General features: G+C 50.3%; 7 protein-coding genes across 7 annotated transcripts; 5 read left to right on the top strand and 2 right to left on the bottom strand.

The window, feature by feature from the left end:
• Positions 1-203: 203 nt before the first annotated feature.
• N7515_002664 (uncharacterized protein) lies at positions 204-1,667 on the bottom strand (the record flags this gene model as incomplete). The annotated part of the gene is made up of 2 exons (XM_056663408.1): positions 204-1,232; positions 1,293-1,667. 2 exons carry the CDS (start codon positions 1,665-1,667, stop codon positions 204-206), a joined length of 1,404 nt encoding a protein of 467 aa, XP_056525521.1.
• Positions 1,668-5,016: 3,349 nt separating this feature from the next.
• Positions 5,017-6,780, top strand: N7515_002663 (uncharacterized protein; the record flags this gene model as incomplete). The annotated part of the gene is made up of 5 exons (XM_056663407.1): positions 5,017-5,041; positions 5,092-5,387; positions 5,445-5,823; positions 5,873-6,404; positions 6,483-6,780. 5 exons carry the CDS (start codon positions 5,017-5,019, stop codon positions 6,778-6,780), a joined length of 1,530 nt encoding a protein of 509 aa, XP_056525520.1.
• Positions 6,781-7,636: 856 nt separating this feature from the next.
• On the bottom strand, positions 7,637-9,891 carry N7515_002662 (Hsp70 family protein; the record flags this gene model as incomplete). The annotated part of the gene is given in 5 exon segments (XM_056663406.1): positions 7,637-8,122; positions 8,134-9,425; positions 9,552-9,617; positions 9,682-9,793; positions 9,865-9,891. 5 exon segments carry the CDS (start codon positions 9,889-9,891, stop codon positions 7,637-7,639), a joined length of 1,983 nt encoding a protein of 660 aa, XP_056525519.1.
• Positions 9,892-11,159: 1,268 nt separating this feature from the next.
• N7515_002661 (uncharacterized protein) lies at positions 11,160-13,648 on the top strand (the record flags this gene model as incomplete). Its single annotated transcript, XM_056663405.1, has 6 exons — positions 11,160-11,182; positions 11,246-11,314; positions 11,383-11,859; positions 11,916-13,107; positions 13,182-13,516; positions 13,564-13,648. 6 exons carry the CDS (start codon positions 11,160-11,162, stop codon positions 13,646-13,648), a joined length of 2,181 nt encoding a protein of 726 aa, XP_056525518.1.
• Positions 13,649-15,394: 1,746 nt separating this feature from the next.
• N7515_002660 (DEAD/DEAH box RNA helicase (Ski2)) lies at positions 15,395-15,628 on the top strand (the record flags this gene model as incomplete). Its single annotated transcript, XM_056663404.1, has 1 exon — positions 15,395-15,628. The coding sequence occupies one exon, from the start codon at positions 15,395-15,397 to the stop codon at positions 15,626-15,628; it is 234 nt and encodes a 77-aa protein (XP_056525517.1).
• A 313-nt stretch (positions 15,629-15,941) lies between these two features.
• N7515_002659 (SKI complex RNA helicase subunit SKI2) lies at positions 15,942-19,501 on the top strand (the record flags this gene model as incomplete). Its single annotated transcript, XM_056663403.1, has 4 exons — positions 15,942-18,167; positions 18,230-18,515; positions 18,578-18,765; positions 18,821-19,501. The coding sequence occupies 4 exons, from the start codon at positions 15,942-15,944 to the stop codon at positions 19,499-19,501; spliced, it is 3,381 nt and encodes a 1,126-aa protein (XP_056525516.1).
• Positions 19,502-19,999: 498 nt separating this feature from the next.
• On the top strand, positions 20,000-23,587 carry N7515_002658 (putative nonsense-mediated mRNA decay protein (Nmd5); the record flags this gene model as incomplete). The annotated part of the gene is made up of 7 exons (XM_056663402.1): positions 20,000-20,089; positions 20,156-20,234; positions 20,313-20,773; positions 20,839-22,216; positions 22,272-22,403; positions 22,464-23,009; positions 23,064-23,587. The coding sequence occupies 7 exons, from the start codon at positions 20,000-20,002 to the stop codon at positions 23,585-23,587; spliced, it is 3,210 nt and encodes a 1,069-aa protein (XP_056525515.1).
• Positions 23,588-24,148: the final 561 nt, after the last annotated feature.

Here is a 24,148-nt window from a genome sequence, read left to right as displayed (position 1 = left end):
ACGAAACCACCCAGGTTGAAGAGGCAGCCAAGACAGAATGCTAAAGCCAGACACAACCAAGAAATTCGAGTAACGTGATGTGATTGATTATCATATCGAGGGCGCTAACATCCAAGCTGCCCAAGAAAGAATTATGTAGGTGTAATATGCATTGCCGGCGGAAATCGACAGCTAAATAATTAACATTATTCTGCAAGCCCACCCTAAGGCTCCGCGTTCTCTTTTTCCGCTGTCGGCGGCGAGAACTCGTACTTGCGCTTGGCTGGCACAGACGACTCAGTGGGTGTAGGTGAGGGGCCCTGAACAGATTCCGAGGGCGGCAGGGTAGCCAGCGCCTCTCTGGGTTCGGTGTCCGGGGTGCGGTCGATAATAGACGAGATGGATTGCTTGGTTGATGCGGATTGCGCCGGTTTGGGGGGTGTTGCCGCCGAATCAATGGGTGTGCCCTCGGCGTCGGGCATGAACCGATCTAGCACTTCTGCTTTGACGCGGTAGGAGGCTTCGCGCTCCATCTCGCCCTCGGAGTCGGAGTCCATCTCCTCGTCGTGTGGCTCGCCCTCGGGGTCCATGGTTGAGCCCAGCGGGCTTCCTTCTGTCGAGGCGCGGTGGTTCATGACTGGTGGGAGGGGGGCGTTCGGGTCGTACACTACGCCGCAGACTTCGAGGGCGCGGGATTGGCTGCCCAGAGTGCGGTCTTTGTGTTTCTTGGTGAGGTGGCACATGAAGCCGTGGAGGGTGACGAAGTCGGATTTCCCGCAGCCTTGAATCGGGCAGGTGAGATATACTAGGCTTCCGTCAGATGGACGCTTCCATAATGCCCGTCCGGAGGGGTCGTGGGCTGCTGGTCGACCGTGACGCTCGCCCCATGCTTCTACGTTTTTGATGGTGTACTTTTGTTTGCGGCGGATGGAGCCTGCACTGTGTATTGAGTCGTGGGGAAGCATTGGGTGCTGATGCTGGGATGGTGGGGGTTGTGGGGGAGCTTGATGATGGGGTTGCGCGTGCATGTGTGGTGGTGGTGGCATTGAGGGTGGTGGCTGTGATGAAGGTGGTAGAGGTGTTTGGCGCGGTTCGGGGGGACTCTGCTGTTTGAAGAAAGCCAATGTAGTTGCTGCACTGGTCTCTGATAACCGGCGAGGTGGTGTAGGCCGTAGAGGCGGCGAATCGGTCACGGCGTTGAGGCCCAGACCCATAGATTCTCTCTTTAACTTCTTGCGTTGTCTTCGAAGATCCTGTTACGATGATTTGAGCTTTCGTTCCATTCCCACAGATGGACATCAATTCAGCCTTACCTCTTCCTCGGCCTCAGCCCGTTCCGTCATTGCCCGGAATTCCTCGTCCTCTTGTTTGCGCATTGCCAGAACACGACTACGAGTAGCATTCCGGGCCATTTCCTCATGCTCTAAATGCCGTAGTCGAGCTTCGATATGTTCCAGAGAAGCTGGAGTGGGTACAGGAGGGACTCCCTGCGGAGGATGCTGTTCATGCATGGGTGGCGCGAAATGACGGAAATGGTGGCTCTGCATCATCTGTTCTGGAGGAGGCATTTGGTGTGGAGGCGGATTGGGATTCATGGCAATGGGATGATAGCGAGGCATATGGTTGACCAGATGGCCGGGCATCCCAGTCTCTGGGCCAGGGTGATGCACTGGTGGTGCAGCTGTCATGATGGTGGCAGAGATTATGATTCGAATGCTCTCAGCGAGACAAGAGTTACAGAAGTCGAAGGAAAAAGGAAAACACAAAAAAAGTAGAAAAAACAGGATGAGACAAGGATCGAAAGGGAAGACCCATCTCCGATCTATGGGTCGACAGTCTGGAAATGATTGACGTTTAGGCCTTGAGCTAACTATTCTATGAAAAAAAAACATTAATTACACTGTAGGAGACTGGAATAAAATGTAATAATAGAAAATAGAAATAGAAGAAAATAAGAAAGGACATCCACTAGTGCGGCCCTTCTGCACCCCCGTTATCTTGAAATTTCCCGTAACGGTGTAAGGGATCGTCTCAGGGGATCTCGATGTGATTGATCGCGTGTGTACAGAAGATAGATCGGTATTGGATCAGGGTTTAGGAGCTTGAAAATAACAATCTATATCCAACAGCAAACAATACACAGTACACATACTACAACAATAGAAAAGTTGAATGTTGTTAATTTCCCGGAGTGGCTCTCAAACTTCCTAAACCAGTGGAAAGACAACAACGCATCCATGGATCTGGCTCGACGCTAGCGCGTAATCAAATCACAACAGCCGTAGAGCTCTTTTTCCGTTTGTAGTATCTTCAGAATGGAGCCTCATCTAACCAATGATCGTCAACTAAGTAAATTGAGGAAAAAGTCACTTGACATCCTTCAGGGGGAAGGTGACGAGTCTAAAAATTCTGACTGCAGTCTTTCAAGCCTCTCATTGGTCCGTTCTAATCTAAAATGCCCTAACCATTTTGTTTGAAGAATTGTTTGCTCATTTGACAATGTATGTTGTAGCAATTATGTACATAGGACCCGGCTAGAATCAAGAATCTGCCTTGCATGACAAGGTCAAATATCCAACTTAGACACCGACCTACAAAATAGCTAGCATGGAATAAGTTATTGTGTACTTATGTACGGAGTAGACGCTAAACCATAGTCAACCCTCAAATCAGAGCCTCCCCAATGCAATTTCCAGTCCAAGCTCCTTAATCCGGTATGAACGGACCAATGACAAGCAACAGATCTACCCTCTCATCACTGCCAAGCCCTGGTTTGCTCATCCTGGGGATCATTATGTAACACAGGGGGAAGAACTTGTTCCTGAGAAGTTCCATGGTAGCCATGGAAGCGGGAAGAAGATTGTTGTGTTGTCTTCTTTTACTCCGTATACATTGTGGATACAATATCAACAGGAAGAAAAATATTGTCTTCGTATTCTGTGGCATCAATATATTTAGTTTCTCATGTATCTCATTTTCTGCTATTGAGCCCTGTTAGGGTTATCCCAACCAACTCAGAGAGTCCTACTTCCATCCTAAAGCAATCCATTCTAGATCATCGGGATGCAATAGGTATGTTGTAATTAACCACACATCTGGATGTACAGAAATCAAGGAAACCACAGTCCAATAAGATTTAGTGCACTCAAACTGTAGCTAGACTGGGTCCAATCCGGATTTCCTGTTCCAGTGACTCCAGCCTATCTCCGCTGTCAATACATGGGTCCCTAGTAAGCGCCAGGGCTTAGCTGATGGGAACGAGCGAGACAATAGTTAGGGCAAAAGGCCTGGAGCAAGAGGGAAAATCAAAAAAGAAAAAGTTCATGTCAACAGAGTGGGGAAATGGAAAATAATCAACTGGACTAGGGGCACGCTAACGATGGTCTCACACAAGAAGTGATCGACGAATGGGCGAAGGGGATGTTATGTGGATGTTGGAAAATTTTCGGCTTGGAACCAGGATTCAATTCATTCAGCTTGCACATAGAGTTCTTGTATACTGCTGGCAAGCCAGTGTTATTCCGTAGTTGGGTCTACTTTATGGAGATCCCTGGTTGGACAGCACCGGCATGGGTAATACATCGTGCCCTAACTAACTACATATTACATTTGGATCCATAATGGAGTAACGACTAGTTACAATATTACCCTGTTTAGCTAGTTCAAATGTTCTGCATCAATTCCCCCAAACACTCCTCAAATAAGAAAGAAACATATTGATTGACCATTGTCACTGCAAAACATGACCCACTGTGGCAGCCCAACTGGCGTGTACAACAAATATACGAGCTTGAAACGATGATTTGCTGGCACTGCTGCAGGGAAGCCTGCAAGATTGATTCGCTCTTCACCAGCGACTCGAGGTCCAGAATGGCCTGGTAGAGATATCCTTCCAATTCACATTGTGAGGCTAAATCATGTTTCCCTGCGGGTAATGGATTGCTCGTATAAAGTGGAGAGAATCCGACAACCAGGTGCGCTGTCTGCTCATCGCTTGCATATTCCCATCGTTTTCTAACCTTATTGGCCTTTTCCATACGACTTTGCTTTCGCCCAAACACAAGATTGTTCATAGGTTGTACCATATATGAGTCACCGGGTCCCTTTAACTATCTCATTCTCCAACAGAACCCCCTTAGAGTCAGGTCGACTTGAGCAGACAAATGGTAGAAAATTAGAAGCTGCAGCAAAATCCATTGCTCGCTTCTTCATCGTGATAACACGGAGCTCTCTATTATTCTTTCTCCACGGCTACCTTCCATAGTTCTCCATCCCCAGCTGGCTCTATACATGATTTCTATTTTCCCAGGTCTGGGTCATCTGCTGATTACATGGTTCCAAAAATCGAGCATCATGACCTATTCCTGCTTCTACGAGGGTGTTTCCCCGTGGGAACCCGGAATCAGTGATCAAAGAAGACCTCAGATTCAAAGAGTGGAGCTTGAATACCTAAGGCAACGGAAGAATCATTCTCCAGCTCAGTTTAGTTGGAACTCGGATGGCATTATCCTGCCAAACCATTTTTTCTCACAGCACGTTCAAGGCAGCTTATCATATCAAGAATTTGCCCTGGACTTGGGCCACTCCAATTTTTGCAACCTTCCAAAGCCCTATAGAGCGCAAATTTGCCCATTGCGGAGAACTCGAATTAACAATATGAGATGGTGAAGCAACAGTCCTATGTTTGCGTAACCTAAAACGGATTAGCGTATTCTCGGATACGGGCCGAGAACCAAAGTCAATTGGGTCCAAGCAATTTGGCATCCCAATTGTTCTGCAACTGCCTACTCTCCCTCCACAACACCTGCACTGTCAGTCTTGACGCGTGCAAAAAGCAGCGTCTAGCAATTTAAAGCCGGGATCAAGATTCAAGAGCCACCTGACTTTCTGATAAGCAAGATCAAAGAGGATCCATTAAATATGCGCCGACCCACGCGTCTTGGGTGCTCTATTCGCAGTATAAACACAGGCTCAAAACGACACTTCTGCTCAATCCCTAGAGCTTCAAACTTGACACATGATTATAATGTCGCTAGCATGGACTCAGGCTCTTCCGAGACCGGTAAGCAAATACATTTTGAGCACCATTAGCATAAGCCTAACATGTATCAGATTGGAATTCCAACAGTGAATTCTTCAAATTCACGCGTGGCCGCTTTATTGTCGATGAGGCAGAGAACCTCCGAAAGCGAGAGATTAGATTCGACCTTAACAGGCTCGCAAGAGTCGCAGCAGATTCAATCGGAGCCGCTCGATGCGTCGATATCAAGAAGTATCCCGACGGCATGTTCAACAAAGCCTTCCTTATGTCTATGGATGATGGACGAGAAATAATAGCCAAGGTGCCAAACCCGAATGCCGGCGTTCCGCACTATACCACTGCCAGTGAAGTGGCCACGATGGATTTTGTGGGTTTATCCTGAACCCCATCAACACCAAGTCTGCTAACATGCTTGGACCATGAGGCCAGAAGGATTCTTGACACACCAGCGCCTCGCGTATACGCGTGGAACTCGCAAGCAGAAACGCATCCCGTGGGGGCTGAATTTATCATCATGGATAAGGTCGAAGGTGTTCCGCTGTCCCAAGTATGGGGCACGATGAAATTAACTCAGAAGCTCCAAGTCCTTCTTGCTATGGCACGCCTCCAGAAGCGATGGCTGAGCGTTTCTTTCTCTCATTACGGGAGCTTGTATTATAAGGGAGATGTCCAGCCACCAGAAGGTAGCCACTATATCAAGGATGGCAAGGCCGTCGGTGATTCAGAGTTCGTTATTGGTCTGTCTACAGGCCGGGACTGGTGTGATGCAGGCCGATCGATTCTGGACGTTGATAAGGGGCCATGTACGTTGTGATTCGTATCATTCCCGTGCAATCACTAATAAGTTTGTAGGGGCTTCTTTAATGCAGTTTCTCCAGGCAGTCGGCATGCGAGAGATGAAGGCTATTCAGTGTCTAAAAGCCCCTAAACAGCTGGCCTTGTTCTGTGGCCCTAACCTCTACCGACCAGACACGGGAAATAAAAGGACTGCTTTAGCTTACTACCAACAAGTCCTCGATGCCCTTATTCCCAAGGATACAGCCATCACCAAACCCTACCTCTGGCACAATGACTTGCATAATGACAACGTCTTCGTAGACCCGGATAATCCCGGAACAATTACGGGTATCATCGACTGGCAGTCAACTCATATCTCACCCCTCTTTAACCACAATATCGATCCTGCTTTCCTCGACTGGGATGGCCTCGAACCAGAGACCCTCGACCCTGCACCACGACCCGCTCTCTCCGGGCTTACACCAGAAGAACGCTCCGCGGCCGTACAGGAATATACGATCCAAAACGTCCTCATTGCATGGAGAAAACTCATGCAAGCCAAAAACCCAGATTTATATCGAACAATCGAGTTTCGAAAGACAACAGCGTACGGTCTGATATTTCTTGCTCATTGAATGTTTGAATACGGCGAGGCACACTTCCTATCGCTTTTGGTCGACCTGAGGGACACCTGGGCGGACTTACCTGCCGTCACGAGCGATGTGCCATTCCCGTTTAACTTTTCGGAAGCAGACTACGAGCGTATCAAAGAGGATAGTGATGACGCAGTGGCAGGAACTGAGCTCGTCGCAGAGGCCAAGGAGAGACTGGGCGATTTGTGGCCTGACAAGGGCTTTATCGAGCACGAGCGTTATCATGATTGCAAAACTGCCCTTGATGAAGTAAAGGGTCTGATATTGAAGCAATTGGCTGAAACTGACGAGGAAAGGGCTGAATATGAGCGTTATTGGCCATTTGATTGATGGATATCATCTCGGCTCACTGTACGCCGCATGATCCAGCTAATACATGTTGCGTATGCGGAAAGGTTCATGCCTATCACTGATACCTACCATGTGTATGCCCAATGAGGACCCTCATTCGAGGGAATCCTTGATACTTGCCGCTACGATGATACTTGGGATGTCTGCTTGTCATGCTATGTGTGGACAGAGTGGAAACGGCTACATGCTGCAGAGTACCACATCATATCAGATTGCAATTGAGACTCGAGCAATGTGTTGTCTGCCGTGTGCCCAACGGTCTGGACTGGCCTGTACCCAGCAGAGGTGGAAGCTGATAGGCCGGGACAAGTAACCTCTGCATCCGCGAGCCAGTGAATAACAATCGAAGTGCTCGCAATCCAAGCAAATGGACATGCACGTTGCTGGATAATGCTCCTACAGCTGGGATCTAAACTTACAAATTAGAAAGAAACATAATGTGAAGCGAGAGGAGAATTGTCCGATTTCTATAGTCACAGTCCCAAGCCAAAGCCTACCACATCCTTTTTTGTGGCCCCCACTTTGTCGTAGTGTCATTAGATACAATTGTAGACAATCCCGACACGACCACCGACAGGCAATAAACCTGAACAGTAGCACGAGGGCAGAAGAGAAGAAAATGAAGGATCATGAATGGGTGGTAGTCGAACACCGGTACACCAGAAAACGCAAAAAAGGGTAAAAGGGCCTTGAAAGTATGTGTACAGGTAAATGCGAAAAACAAAGATGCGAAAAACCAGGGAGTCTCTTAACACAGGGAAATAGAAAAAGGAAATGGGTAGAAAAATACAGGAACCACGGAGGGTTCAGGTGCGGCAGTTACAGAGGAAAGCATTTACTGCTTGGTCTCACCCTGCTGCTCACCACCCTGCTGCTGCTGTTGCTGCTGCTCGTTGTTGGCCTTGTGCATCTTGTCGAAGAGGGTCAAGCTGGCAGTCTGGAGCTCATCAACCTTCTCCTTGAGCTCCTCGGCAGTGGTGGCGCCCTCGCCAGACTGGCTCTTGACGACGTACTCGCGGAGAGTAGCGATCTTCTCCTTGATGCCCTCAGCCTCGGTCTTGTCGAGCTTGTCCTCGAACTCCTTGAGAGCCTTCTCGGTATCGTTCAAGACGCTGTCGGCACGGTTGGCGGCCTCAATAGCGGCCTTGCGCTCCTTATCGGTCTCGGCGTACTTCTCGGACTCCTCGACCATGGACTGGATCTCAGCATCGGAAAGACCGGAGCCGGAAGCAATGGTGATGGACTGATCCTTGTTGGTGGACTTGTCCTTGGCGTTGACGTGGACAATAGAGTCAGCGTCAATGTCGAAGGTGACCTCGATCTGGGGAACACCACGGGAAGCGGGGGAATGCCAACAAGCTGGAAGTTACCCAGCATCTTGTTGTCACGGACGAGCTCACGCTCACCCTGGTAGACCTTGATCTCGACAGCGGTCTGCATATCAGCAGCGGTGGAGAAGGTCTGTGACTTCTTCGTGGGGATGGTGGTGTTGCGGTTGATCAGACGAGTGAAGACACCGCCGAGGGTCTCGATACCGAGGGAGAGAGGGGTGACATCGAGCAGGAGAACGTCGGTGACCTCACCAGCGAGGACGGCACCCTGAATGGCGGCACCGATGGCGACAGCCTCATCGGGGTTGACGGACTTGGAGGGCTCACGGCCGAAGATGGACTTGACCGACTCGGTAACCTTGGGCATACGGGTCATACCACCGACCAGAATGATATCCTGGATATCACCAGACTGGAGGTTGGCGTCCTTGAGGGCCTTGCGGACGGGCTCAACGGTGCGGTTGATCAGGGGCTCAACGAGAGCCTCGAGCTGGGAACGGGTCATCTTCTGGGTGATGTGCAGAGCACCGCTGGCTCCAGCAGTGATGAAGGGAAGAGAAATCTCAGTCTGGAGAGAAGAGGACAGCTCGATCTTAGCCTTCTCGGCAGCCTCACGGATACGCTGGATGGCCATGCGGTCACCGGTGAGGTCAACACCAGTCTCCTTCTTGAACTCGGCGACAATGTTGCGGACGAGGTGGATATCGAAGTCCTCACCACCAAGGTGAGTGTCACCGTTGGTGGACTTGACCTCGAAGACACCCTTCTGGATCTCGAGGACGGAGATATCGAAAGTACCACCGCCAAGATCGTAGACAGCGACGACACGGTCGGCCTCCTTCTCCATACCGTAGGCAAGAGCAGCAGCGGTAGGCTCGTTGACGACACGGAGGACGTTCAGGCCGGCAATCTGACCAGCATCCTTGGTAGCCTGACGCTGGGAGTCGTTGAAGTACGCGGGAACAGTAACGACGGCGTTCTTAACGGGCTTGCTGAGGTAGGACTCGGCGGTCTCCTTCATCTTGTTGAGGATGAAACCACCAACCTGGGAAGGAGAGTACTTCTGGCCACGGGCCTCAACCCAGGCGTCGCCGTTGGTGTGCTGGACGATCTTGTAGGGAACCTCCTTAATGTCACGCTGAACCTCAGCGTCGGTGTACTTGCGGCCAATCAGACGCTTAGTAGCGAACAAAGTGTTCTCGGGGTTGACGACGGCCTGACGCTTGGCGGCAATACCGACCAAGCGCTCACCATCCTGGGCGAAACCGACAACGGAAGGAGTAGTGCGAGCACCTATTGCATGACTGTCAGTTTTTCATTCTATCAAGCCTATGTGGTCATGTAAAAAGTGGCCTTGATCCGAGCTTCAAAGCTCTGACCAGTTGTCCGCAGGGGCAAAAAATTTTCATTGCCACGTACCTTCAGCGTTCTCAATGATCTTAGGGGTCTTGCCCTCCATAACAGCCACGGCAGAGTTGGTGGTACCTGTAATTGATAGATTAGAATCTTGTCGATGTTGAACAGTGGTTCATCTTGCGCCAGAACTTACCAAGATCAATACCGATGACCTGGCCCTTCACCTTCTCCTCTGTGGAGTTCCATCTCCGGAATGAGGCGGGGAGTCTGGAAGCAGGAGTGCGAGTGAAAGCAGCACGCGGAAGCTGTGAGATATTGTGTTAGTGTCGTGCGACGCGTAGCGATTTCTTCTTTCTCCTTGGAAGGGTGAACTTACTCCGCGAGAGAGTGTGCGAGGAAGCATTGTGAAAGGAGAATTAATTAACTAAAGAAGAAAGAGAAAACGTAACACTCGACGACTCAATCGCAGAGTTAATAAAGGGTAGAAGAAGGGATGAAGAGATGGAGATGGAGAGATGGAATCGAAAAGAAGGGGAAAGGGAAATAGAAATTTACGGAGACCTTCGGCCCGTCGAACTTGGTAGAATCACGGGTTTTGTCCAATCAGCGTGCGATTTAGTGTCAACGCCTCCTTGGTAGCCGAGCTCACCGCCTTCTCGGTGCCGTCCATGCGAATGACATCGTGAGAGGATCACTGAGAGACCGATGATGCTCCATATGAGTGCTATCTGAGAATCAATCTTCGGATTCTATGCCGTATGCTCGTTTCTCTGGGCTTTTGCTTATCTACTATTTTGACTTGCCACGGACTTGGGAGCTCGATGGCATATGATTCCGCTGGGCCAGCCCTGGAGGTTGGGAGCTCCAAGCTATGTATCAGCTTCCCGAGTGCATACTTCAATAGTGTGCTCCACTCCAAAACAACGTGTCAATTACTATCCGAGGACACAAAATTGAAAAGCCCGGAAGCCGTCGCAATAAGTATTCCTAAGAGGTGTTTGCATGACAATGGTGTGTTATCTCCAGAGGGTGAACCAGCCAGACTCTCAACGTGTCGTGTGACTTCACTGGCAAACACCTTGTTGCCATTGATTTGGTGAACCTGAGACAAGATTGGGAAGAGAGCTGGATTTACCGCCTGGGTCTAGATAATCATGGCAACTAATGCGCTCTAGGGAGGAACGGCGCCTAGTCTAGATCGATTCTTAGGTAGTGGTACTGAGAGACTGGCAAGGTGGTTTTTACATGTGCTAGGCATACGGAGTATAGGTATTGTCACTGACTAGTCAACATTATCTTTCCCAATTATTTCAGTTCAGTAATCTATAAGATGTCAACATGAAAAGAAACGCCTTAACGCCATATAGATGTAGTGCATCGTCATGAATATTAAGCTTGGCCGGTTCCGGGGTCACAGATAAACCGCATTCGTTGGAATTTGCTGTTCCCCGGCTTTTTGTCCCAGTAAAGTCTTACGTCATCCTTGAACAGCCATTTGACTTTCAACTGCAGACTGTTCTTTGAAAGAAATTATTCAAGAATTCAAGAATACCTGAGCCCATCGCTACCTGAATAATAACGGTTGACGGTGAAACTGAAACGGGGGGAGCCATTCCTCTTGACTTCGAACTTCCCCGCTCGAACAATGTCACCAGCCTAGCTATCTCCACCATGACCTCGGATTCAACTCTGCTGTGAGCCTGATCCTTTTCCACCGTCAATGCACTTCTGTTTCTTAACGTTGATCGTTGACTTAGGCATCGCCCGACCGAGGCTCTTATCCTCCCGACCAAGCGACGCTTCTTCCCGTTCAAGATCCCCAACTTGTGTGTTGAATCCACCCATTTAGCTTCATATCGCAGGCAACGAACTAAAACCTAGTTCTATATTTTAGCCACACACAGCTTCGCAACTATATCAGTACGGCTGATGCCGATCGCATCTATGTCGTGGTCGAGAGGATCGTGTACGCAATACACGTATCGGCGCAAAAGCGTGAGAGTGTAGCGGTGATTCCATTTGAGCCGCGCTGTCTTGCCGCCGGACATGGTTGGATCGCAGTCGGAGGTCCTGAGAATGGTGAATGCGCTTTTATTCGGATCGGTGACCACGAGTCGCGAGGCCATGGGAATGCGCCTTCATTCCAGGCCGAGGTGGATAGTGCGCTCCCGCTCGATCTCGACCCACCGTCGCTAATGACGTCGCCGACCGATTTCAACAGCGAGTCCATGTCAACCCGCTATCGGAGCAGCCGAACATCCCCCGAAGTAGAACTCCACAGGTTTGGTGGCAGCATAGTTAATTCGGTGGTAATTCATCGTTTCTATGGTGGCAGCGAGGACCTGGCGGATGAAGACATCGCAGTTTTGAGGTTGGTGCTGGTCGTAAACTTGTGCATCTGCTGACCATGCTGACTATGATGCACAGCAACAATGATCGGACCGTCACAGTGTATTCACTGTCTCGTGCAAAGGTCCTCAAGATTCTTCATCATCCGACTTGCATGAACTATGCGACTATCTCCCCAGACTCGAAGCTGCTCACCGCGGTAGGGGATGAAAATCACGCCTATTTTTATGAAATCACTCGAGATCTGGAATCCACTGCGACAACTGAATCAGGGGAGAGGCTCACAGGGTGGGACTGGGAGCTTATCAATCGATTGGAGCTGCAGATTGGCCTGCGGGCGGATGATGCGTGCTGCTTCACCGTTGCTTTCTCGCCATCCAGTCGCCTGTGTGCCATAGGATCCCAATCTGGAATCATTACGGTTATCGATGTCCCGTCCATCTACAAAGATCTTAGCAACTCGGAGGACGACACTCCGGTACTTTGTCAATTTCCGGCCTCAAGATCATGTGCCGAGGGCGGTGCTGTCCGTTGTATGGCCTTTTCACCCGAGCCATGGGACCTTCTTGTGTGGCTCGAGGGTCACGGCAGAGCCGGCGTTGCAGATGTTCGCCAACAGTTCATGCGCAGGCAAATACTTCATTTAGACTCCGATGACCCGAAGCTTCAAGAGGTGTACACCGAATTTTCGTCCGAGAACCTCGAACGACAAGCCCTGGACGAAGAACTCCTAGAAGCTACATCACGAGGAAGACATGATAGCGAAGATTTTCTGACGGAGCGGGATGGAGAGGAAACGGAGCGTTCTTCTCTGCGGGAGTCTTTGATTCAAGACCTCACCGAGAGAGAACGGCTGATCATGGAGTTCTTGAACACGGCGCGCTGGACGTCCCGGCTGGAAGAAGGACTTACTGAGCGACCCGAGCGCCCAGCCAGGGCAAGCCTTCACCCTGAGCCAGGGACTCGTCCACGAAGTCATGTTTCCACAGGTGGTGCCAGTCGCACCAATCGTCCTACTTCGCCTTTGCATCACTACGATTCCTCTGATGTCTCCCGGGATAGTCACTTGAGCCGCACTGCGTCCCATCCAAGACGCCAGAGCTCTGTAGTTCTGTCTCAAGGAAGTCGGTCCTCCGAAGCGGCGTCCTCTCGCCCCGATCGCCAATCGAGCATCACCCTCAGCTATTCCACCTCACCTTCAGAACTCCCATCACTTGCGTCCGAGATCATCTCTCGGGCTGGTGCCGATCCTGACGCAGGGAACAGCGAGGTTAGCCCCCAACCGAACCGACCGGACTTTTCAATCCTGGTCTAGATCTTCATGGCCTGACCCACGTGTCCCAGCCATCAAGCTCTATTTCACGACGCTTTGAACGAACGCAACATGGGACAGAAAGAAGGCACGACACTTCGCGCCTCACAACATATGAGATTCGTGCCAATGTCGCCGCGGAGCGGCTTCGACGGCAACGGCAAATTGCCAATGAGGTACATAATCGCTCTTTTGAAAGGGAACAAAGGCATCGCCAACAGCTTCTCGGTTTTGAGCAGACACACTCTCCCCGCTGGATCAGAAACATAATAAACGACCTCCCGGACCGAACTTCAATGCATGGCCCAGGTGCCGAGGAGCCAGATTCGACCGCCGGGGTCGGCTGGGGCGCCGATGGGCGCACATTGTGAGTATCACATGTGTCAGTATCGCGGAACTTGACTAACTTGACAGGTACATTGCCACATTGGAAGGGATTTTCGAGTTTCAACTCAATACTCATGATCGGAAAACCTTCCCCATCTTTCGTTGTCGTTGAATTTCCGGCCCTGGTGTTACAAGTGTCTCTCTGGCTTCGATATCACGTGGAGGATTGGGCGGATTCCTCCACTGTGATTTATATTCTTCCGCATTTTTCTTTTCTGTTATTCTGATCATGCAGAGTTGACAAATATCCCAGGTTTATCTGGACAAGCCTGCTCATGGACCTGTTTCACAAGAATCAGGTCTTTAGCCCTCACTTGTTCGAACCATTTTTGACAAGCTAACATTATCAATTTTCTCGAACATGAACTTATCCTGCGCTATGCATACCTTTTATGCTTTGCACAGATGCCCATCTACATCACATTTGTATCGTCCATGCTGTGTCCACAATTCTTTGTATGACTGACGAAGTACAAAAAGTGTAGTTACATACCTTTATCTCTGCTGCTAAGTCCTTCTAGGAAATGGATAAAGAAAAGGAAAAATAACTTAGCTGTACAATCATCGCAGCTGCCTCGATTGGAGTGTAATGTAGTTGCCTCTAGGGAATCGGATCGTCTACCAAGCAAATACCTGAGAGTTGGTGATGATGAACCCCCTGTCAGGTCAATCTTGGAAACCGGAAGATATATTGGTTGTATGTCACAACTGTTCCCGAGGTCTCAGGTTCCTTGGCGGTCTCAAGAGTTTCATTTCGATATCAAGATCGATAAACACACCAAAGATCACTCCGAGACTCGAGTTGGAGGGTAAGTCTATCGGCGAGAAACTTTCAATCTTGGAAGTCCCTGGTGGTTGTAGGTACCTCATAGGTCTAGTTATCCCAGCCAAGTTGCTGAGCCTTAGGCTGAATACCTAGGTTAGGATCCACCTTCTGCGGGATGATAGAATCCTCTCACCCCGTGAACGGCCATAGAGCCCACGAGGACGAGGGTGATATTTACCCTAAAAGCACGAGCCTCCAGAGCAACGAGCGCTGGAGGCTCGCGAAATACGGGCCAAAGACTTCAGCCGATTGGAAACACCGGTTTTCACATTCTGCATACCATACGGAGTACACTTCACAGACCGGGAAGTCAACTGAGATTCACCCCATCACAGGTGTCATATATGAGTTGCTTGCTATAGGGCCCGGAGAATATACATGATTCCATAGATCATGTCGAGGCTACGAAACTAGGTAGGACTAGGAGGTAGTGGCATTGGGAAAATAGGAAGGAGAAACTGATCCATGAAACTATGGAAAGCAGGCTGTAATTAAGCCTGAATAAACAAAGAGAACCTGTCACAACCTCTCAGAGGGCAAACACAAAGACAGCAGATGGTGTGGGTGCAGGTTCATCCTCCGTTCAGGTGAGGATCGTTACTTCTTAAAACTACGAGACTTCGTACGTGACACTTTTCGGAAGCATGTTGATCCTTTCCGCACGGACCACACAGATCCCGTCCATCTTCGGGATTATAATGATCCGTTCCGCATAGGTTTGCTGCAATTCACCACCCACATGATCGACGTCATGTAGTGCCAAAGAATACCGCCTCGAGTGTTTTCTTTGAGTGAGGTTCTAGACTGGAACTTTCTCAACGAATTACCTCTCGACTGTGTCCTTGACCTAACTCTTTCACATTCATATCTCTCTTGATCCATCAGTCTTCACGTCAAAAAAAGTATTGCTGCCCGCTTTCGACAAGGAAAGCCATCGAGTCACATACATATCGGCGTGAAGCTTGGCTATTGCCAGGTTGATCATTGACACAACCACAGCCACTCCCTGGCTCTTACACATTAGTCGATACAATGACAGATGCGCTGAATCCTCCAATGGAGGATTCAGGCCGAGGTCCCCCAGGATCAAACCTCACAACCTTCGATGCCCGCCTAGTAGGTGAAAACAATGGCAAATTGGAGAAAATTCCACACCAGGCGCCAGCTCGACGACCTACTGAAGAGGTGCTGATGGGGATTGAAGACGAGTTCCTGACTCCACCAAACCAATTCAGCGACGAATGGCTGGACAAGTTTCAAAAGTAAGTAGTTAGAGTTCGAGAGACTGCGGGGCAACTTTTAACGGCTTCGAAGACGATGGGATACTCAGACAGACTATGCCGACCTTTTCGAATTGGCTCCAACCCAGACACGAACGGTGATTCGATTCACGCGAGAAGGATTGGAAGGACGTATCGCTGGGTATCGTGAAGTCACAGTCCCAAGTACGATCGCGACTGCCAAGAATTCTACCTCGTTTCTCCGCCGACCTGGTAGCCATGCCAACTTTATCAGAGGATCTGCAGGCTTCGTTCCATTCGCCCCAGGCGGCTTGGAGGGTATTGAGGCATTGGCAGCGATGGAGGCCGAGGCTCATGAGTTGGAGCAATCGAAACATATTGGAAAGCAATCCGGACTCGATCGCGTCATTGATTTTGGTACCGAAGGCAGCCTTCTGACAAAACCTCCTGGCTTTGATTTCAGTATCGACTTCGATGAGCCGAAGTCCAAAGACGCCCAGGAGGGTGCCCGGGAAGTCGAGTCTGCCCTTCTCCAGGAGGAAAGCGACCTGAAAGCGGATAAGCCCGAGGAAACCACCGAGTCTCAGGCAGAAACAGAGTCGGAGGCCGATGATGTTAGCGACGAGGAAGATATTGACGCTTTGTTGCCGGTCGAGTTCCCGGCATTTGAACCACGTAACCAGTTGCTCGCAGGCACTCAGAAACAGAAGGGCAGAGAATGGGCACACGTTGTCGATGTCAATAAGGAAATTCCGAACTTCTCTGAGTTGGTTCCGGACATGGCTAAAGAGTGGCCGTTCGAGCTGGACACTTTCCAGAAAGAGGCCGTCTATCACCTTGAGAATGGTGATTCAGTGTTCGTTGCGGCTCATACCTCGGCAGGCAAGACAGTTGTGGCCGAATATGCCATCGCATTAGCTGCAAAACACATGACAAAAGCGATTTACACGTCTCCCATCAAAGCCCTGAGCAACCAGAAATACCGCGATTTCAGAGTTGAATTTGACGACGTCGGGATTTTGACCGGTGATGTTCAAATTAATGCGGAGGCGAGCTGTCTCATCATGACCACTGAGATTCTACGGAGTATGCTGTACCGAGGCGCTGATCTTATTCGGGACGTTGAGTTCGTCATTTTCGACGAGGTGCATTACGTCAATGACACGGAACGAGGAGTGGTATGGGAAGAAGTCATTATCATGCTTCCAGAGCATGTGACGTTGATTCTCCTCTCCGCAACTGTGCCCAATACTCGAGAATTTGCATCCTGGGTGGGCCGAACGAAGAAGAAGGACATATATGTGATTTCGACACAGAAGCGACCTGTGCCGCTGGAACACTATCTCTGGGCTGGAAAGGACAAGTACAAGATCGTCGACTCTAACAAGAGGTTCCTCGAGTCCGGATGGAAGGAAGCGGATGACATCCTGTCCGGCAGAGACAAGGTCAAAGCCCAGAAAGAGGTAGCGGTAACTGTAGGCCGGGCAGGCGGTCAGGTTGCGAACGCTAGAGGCAGTGGCCGAGGCGCTGGTCGCGGCGGTCCACAGCGCGGAGGAGGCCCCCGGGGTGGAGGACAACGCGGCGGACAGTCCTCCAACCGGGGAGTGGGCAACATCGCTCGCACTGGCCGTGGAGGTGGTCGTACGAGCGCGGCTCAGGACAGAGGCACATGGGTGAATCTTGTTTCGCATCTTCGCCAGAAAGAGTTGCTACCAGCATGTATTTTCGTTTTTTCGAAGAAGCGATGCGTGGAGAACGCCAATTCGCTGTCAAATCAAGACTTCAACAATGCCAGCGAGAAGAGTATGACCCACATGTTCATCGAAAACTCGCTTACTCGCCTCAAACCTGAAGACCGGGCACTTCCACAAATCCTTCATCTTCGTGAATTGCTAAGCAGAGGTATTGCTGTGCACCATGGCGGCCTCCTGCCCATCATGAAGGAAGTCGTCGAAATTCTTTTCGCCAAGTCTCTAGTCAAGGTACTATTTGCCACGGAAACTTTCGCGATGGGGTTGAATCTTCCCACACGAACTGTGGTTTTTTCTGGTTTCCGCAAGCACGATGGCAAGGCTTTCCGTGATCTCTTGCCCGGTGAATATACGCAAATGGCTGGGCGTGCTGGTCGTAGAGGTCTTGACAAGGTGGGCTATGTTATTGTGACAAATAGTGGTAGAGACGATGCTCCGTCTGCTGCCACGTTAAAGAACATGATCCTGGGCAATCCCACCAAGCTAAGGTCTCAATTCAGACTCACTTACAACATGATCCTCAACCTACTTCGCGTGGAAGCACTGAAGATCGAAGAAATGATCAAACGAAGTTTCAGTGAGAATGCCACACAGGCTCTCTTACCGGAACACGAGCAACAAGTTCAGCTATCTGAGGCCAGTCTTGCGAAAATCAAACGCGAACCTTGCGACGTCTGTGACATGGATCTGAAGGCTTGCCATGATGCTGCGATGGAATATCAGAAGCTCACAGCCCAGCTCCACACCGCTTTGCTCTCGTCGCCCGTTGGTAAACGTCTTTTCTCAGCGAAAAGGCTGGTCGTGTACCGGAGGGTGAGTTTCGCAGACTTCGTTATGATGGTATCAGTTTTGTAACATGCTAACACGGGAGACAGGATGGGCTTCGCAACGCTGGTGTTCTTGTTCGCGACGGCCTTTCAGCCGGAGCCGCAGTGGAGCCAGCCGTTCATATCCTCGAAATCGGAAATTTGAGCCAGACGCGGAATCCCACGGACATTCTTCCATTTTTGCCTACTTTCCGACCCTACTTTGAACCTCTCCCCACTCGCGCCGATGATATGAAGCTTCGTGTAGTCAGGGTTCCATTACCTGATATCGAGTGCTTGACGGTCTCCCAGATTCATTGGCAAAAGCCAAGCTGGTACATGCACATCAAGGCTGGTAAGAGCACATTGGATTCTCCACTGATTTTGAGCATCGAAGGAAGCTAACTCCGACAACAGACGCTGTGAACTGGGCACAAACAGAGTCACACAACTACACCCGTCCTTGGACCGATACTACCTGGGACGAAATTGACTGGCAGCGCATCAAAGAGATGGAAATTCGTGAGATCCTCGATAAGCGACATGCTCAAGCAGAGATTGCTCAGTCATGCAGCTGTATAGGATGCCCGGAGTTCATCAAACATGTCAGTGCTCAGATTTTTCCCCCATTCAGTTGAATCCTATGCTCATATCTTATAGTTCGAGATGCAACATGACGAGTGGCAAGTCAAGGAGAATATCTCGGAGTTGAAGAAACTGATGTCCGACCGAAACCTACAGCTACTTCCGGACTATGAGCAGCGCATTCAAGTACTGAAAGAGCTCCGTTTCGTTGACGACCAATCTCGTGCGGAATTGAAGGGCAAGGTGGCATGCGAGATCCACTCCGCCGACGCGCTGGTGCTGACAGAATTGATTCTCGAAAACGTCCTTGCGGAATATGAACCCGAGGAGATTGTTGCCCTCCTCTCTTGTTTTGTCTTCCAAGAGAAAACAGAGACCAATCCTACCCTTACTCCTAGCTTGGAGAAGGGTAGGGATGAAATTATCCGCATCGCTGAGAAGGTTAATGATTGCCAGATCCAGCATCAGGTCATCCAGTCCAGTGATGATGCCAATGACTTTGCCAGCACGCCACGCTTTGGTCTTACTGAAGTTGTCTATGAATGGGCACGGGGCATGTCTTTCAACCGCATCACGGACCTTACCGATGTGATGGAGGGTACTATCGTTCGGGTGATCACCCGACTGGACGAGACTTGTCGCGAAGTGAAAAATGCGGCCAAATTAGTTGGCGATCCGAGCCTCTATCAGAAGATGGAGCAAGCCCAGGATTTGATCAAACGCGATGTCATCTTCGCAGCTTCTCTCTACATGTGAGAAGATCTGTTCTCTTCTTTAGGGCCTCAATCTCATTGGATAGCATCCACACATTGAGGATTACCAGATACGAATTAGCATACTTTAACTTCAATCCAGTTCAATCCGGATTCAAGGCCGTTCAATCCCGCTCCATTAGGTATGTTTTTATATACCGCTAAAGCCCTAAGTACATGTAAACACATAGTAAACAAAGGCCCATAGTTCATAGTACCAGACAAAATCCATGTGTGCGGCCCTCTGATTAGCTGCGGGGCGACCGCCCTCCCGAAACTTGGGAAAATCGAAAAAAATCCCCCTCTTGAAGAAGTCACCCTCTTCTTTCCTTCTCTCTACAAGGTCAAACTCGATCTCTCTAGGACTTTCACGTCCTTTTCGATTGTTACATTTGCCCTATATCTTATCTTCCCTCATCGCCCCCGGTCCGCGTCTCCTCCGGGGTTTGCCTTTTTTGGTGATTTTTTTTTTGTCTCTTAGGTGCTGGGGGATTGCTACGCGATGGATGTCATAGCCCTTCGAGACCGCATTCAGTCTACTCTAGACGCGAATGCGGATATTCGCCGGCAAGCGGAGCTTGATTTGAAACATGTACGTGTTGGATCGACTGGTGGGGTACTGTACACTGTTGGGCTCACACGTGGTTCCTATATCTAGGCCGAGACGCAGCCCGGGTTTATCAATGGACTCTTGGATATCTTGCAAGGCGAACAGAACAATGCAGTTCAGCTTTCAGGTGAGTGCTTGGCGATATCTACATATTCGCGAAAGCGATTCTCTGTCCCCTCGCTAACCCCGCTCTCTCCCCTTACAGCTGGTGTCTACCTGAAGAACCGCATTACCCGTGGATGGGCCCCCGTCGAAGATAACCCGCAGCGTGCGCCAATTCCCGAAGCCGAGAAGCCAGCCTTTAGAGAGAGACTCATTCCTGCCCTGGCCTCGACCCCTCCCAATGTCCGCAATCAACTGGTTCCGCTTCTCCAGAAGATTCTCCACAACGACTTCCCTGAGAAGTGGCCCGGATTCATTGACCTTACTCTGCAACTCCTAAACACCAATGACGCAAGTACAGTCTATGCGGGTCTGCAGTGTCTTTTGGCTATTTGCAAAGTGTACAGGTTTAAGGCTAATGAGAAGAGGGCTGAGTTCGATAAGATTGTGGACCATTCGTTCTCTCAGCTGCTCAGCATCGGATCCAAGCTCGTCGATGAGGAAAGCTTGGAGGCTGCGGAGATGCTCCGAATTGTCGTGAAGGCCTACAAGCACGCAATTTACGTTGGTGATCCTGATTCCGGAATGCGGGCGACCTAGCCGTTCATACTGACTTGCTGCAAATTTAGTTTGAGCTTTCTCCGTGTCTACAGACCCACCAAGCAACCGTGGACTGGTGTACACTATTCTTGCGCATCATCGCGAAAACGCCCCCGGCAAGTGCTATGGGTGACTCGAAGGAGGAGAGGGAGATGAACCACTGGTGGAAGTGCAAGAAGTGGGCATATGCCAACCTCAACCGCCTCTTCATCAGATACGGGAATCCCACGACGATCACGAAATCCTCTACCCCCGACTACACACCGTACGCGAAGACCTTTATCAGCACATTCGCTCCCGAGATTCTCAAGGGATACCTGACGGAAATTGACAAGTGGGTGTCCAAGACCCAATGGCTTAGCAACTCCGCACTTTCCGCTACCTTGGTCTTCATGGAGGAGTGTGTCAAGCCGAAGGCCATGTGGGAGCACCTGAAGCCCCACATGGACAACTTGATCGCCCACTTCGTGTTCCCCGTCTTGTGCCAGTCCGACGAGGACATTGAGCTTTTCGAGGAAGACCCATCCGAGTATCTGCACCGCAAACTGAACTTCTATGAGGAAGTATCGGCACCCGATGTTGCTGCCACAAACTTCTTGGTTGCCCTCACCAAGAACCGCAAGAAGCAGACATTCTCCATCCTCACGTTCGTCAACAGCGTTGTCAGCAAGTACGAGTCGGCACCGGAAGATCAGAAGCAGCCCAGGGAGAAGGAGGGTGCTTTGCGAATGATTGGTTCGCTTGCTTCGGTCATCCTCGGAAAGAAGAGCCCGATCGCTGATCAGGTCGAATACTTCTTCGTTCGTCACGTCTTCCCCGAATTCCGCAGCCCTCACGGCTTCCTCCGTGCTCGTGCTTGCGACACCCTGGAGAAGTTTGAGCAGCTCGACTTCAAGGACCCGAACAATCTCATGGTTATCTACCGAAACATTCTCGAGTCCATGACCGACTCCGAACTTCCTGTCCGAGTTGAAGCTGCTCTTGCTCTGCAGCCCCTTATCCGCCACGATATCATCCGTACCTCTATGCAACAGAACATCCCCCAGATCATGCAGCAGCTTCTGAAGTTGGCTAATGAGGTTGATGTGGATGCTTTGGCCAATGTCATGGAAGACTTCGTTGAGGTGTTCTCTGCCGAGCTTACTCCCTTCGCTGTGGCGCTGAGCGAGCAGCTTCGCGATACTTACATGCGTATCGTTGGTGAGCTGCTGGAACGGAACGCCACCAAGGGAGGTGATGACGATGGGTACGGCGATTTCTTGGATGACAAGAGTATCACCGCGCTGGGTGTGTTGCAAACCATCGGCACTCTTATTCTTACTCTCGAAAGCACTCCTGATGTGCTTCTGCACCTCGAGACCATTCTGATGCCCGTTATCAGTATCACCCTAGAGAACAAGCTCTATGGTAAGTCTGTTGTCGCCCTGGAAATTATGTATATGGCTCTAACTGGATGTTTCAGATTTGTATAACGAGATCTTCGAGATCATTGACAGCTGCACATTCGCCTCCAAGACCATTTCTCCCTCCATGTGGCAAGCTTTCGAGCTGATTCACAAGACATTCAAGGCTGGAGCTGAGCTCTACCTCGAAGGTACGAAACCCAGGTTACTCGATCCTGTGTTTGAATTTTGTTAACCTCCAATTCGTCCAGACATGCTTCCCGCTCTTGACAACTATGTCGCCTACGGTTCTGAGATGCTAGTCCAGAACCCGGTATACCTCGATGCTATGGTCGGCATGGTGCAGGACATCTTCGCCGACGAGAAGGTCGGCGGTGTTGACCGCATCTGCGGATGCAAGCTCGCCGAGACCTTGATGCTCAACCTTCGCGGTCACATTGACCAGTATATCCCCATGTTCATTGAGATGGCTATGCAGGTCATCGATGCCGGCGAGGCACGCACCAAGTCGTACCGTATCCACCTAATGGAGATGGTCATCAACGCTATTTACTATAACCCGACTCTCAGTCTTCAGGTTATGGAGGCCAAGGGCTGGACCAACAAGTTCTTCAGCACTTGGTTCGCTAACATCGACAACTTCAGACGTGTGCATGACAAGAAATTGTCAATTGCTGCAATCAGCTCGCTGCTTACTCTGAAGGCTGCCGACGTTCCGGTCAGCGTCCAGCAGGGATGGCCGAGGTTGTTGCAGGGTGTGACAAGGTTGTTCCAAACCCTGCCTGCTGCTCTCAAGCGTAAGTTTTCCTAGATTGTCAGTTGCGCTTGTCCAATGCTAATGCTTCGTTCAGTACGTGAGGAGGCTACCAGGGAGTCCGATTTCACTCTCGATGATGAGGATGATGAGGATGACGAGGACAATGACTGGGACGGAGAGGTCGAGTGGGACGAGAATGAGGCCGCCGAGGCTGCTCTTGATGACGACGTCCCTGACGAGAGTGCTGCTTACCTCGACTTCCTCAACCAGGAAGCTCAAAAGTTCGGCTCATTCGCCGATGATGATGACGATGACATGGACGAGGAGAGCCTCCTGGAGACCCCTCTGGACAAGGTGGAGCCATATGGCATGTTCAAGCATGTCTTGCTAAGTAAGTGGTCTCTGGACTTGGAACCGTGGTGGTATCATTCGCTAACCTTCACCACAGGCCTCCAACAAGAACAGCCTCAACTCTACGAGAGCTTGACCAAGGTTCTCGGTCCCGAAGAGCAGCAGGTCATCCAAGGTGTCTTCCACGAAGCCGACGCCAAAGCTATGGCTGCCGCTGCCAACGCAGAGGCCGCCGCCGCAGCGGCCATGCAGGCCAACGGCCACTGAGAGATCGTAACCGAGATGGAGTGAGAGAGAAACACATAAAAAGCTTCGAACTTCCAGCGCCTCGGTCGTCTAGTTTCCGTTTATTTTCCCCCTTCTGCATTTTCTTCACGAGACCATATGCCCCATTTCATGTCTTTCCTGCGTCTGTAGATCATGCCCTGTCTGCTTTGCCAGTCCTTGTTGTCATTTCCTTTCCCTGTCATGCTCTAGCTGATGTACGCTTAAAAGTCCTAACCGTGGACATTCTTTCCCGAGGGTAAACCCTCCCCTTCTCCGATTAATCCTCTTCGATGCACAGATTCCCCAGAAGACATCTTGTTTCCTCCGTGATAGTACATCAGCCATGCCACAAATCTTGGACTTAGCTCTGGACAATGTAGTAGTGTAGACACCTGCCACATTCCACAATAAGAGTGGGTAAGCCTGTATCCTACCAAGGTGGAACATAACTACACTAGTAGGTAGACAAGTCTGGCCCAACCCCATATATAAGAAAGTACCTACACGGCCACCTGGCCCATATTGACTCAAGCAAATAAATCTACAAGTAGCTAACCATAT

The sequence above is a fragment of the Penicillium bovifimosum genome (genome assembly GCF_028826915.1).
Source record: "Penicillium bovifimosum strain IBT 22155 chromosome Unknown utg000002l_segment0_segment0, whole genome shotgun sequence".
NCBI lineage: Eukaryota > Fungi > Ascomycota > Eurotiomycetes > Eurotiales > Aspergillaceae > Penicillium > Penicillium bovifimosum.
This window is presented reverse-complemented; position numbering and strand designations above follow the sequence as displayed.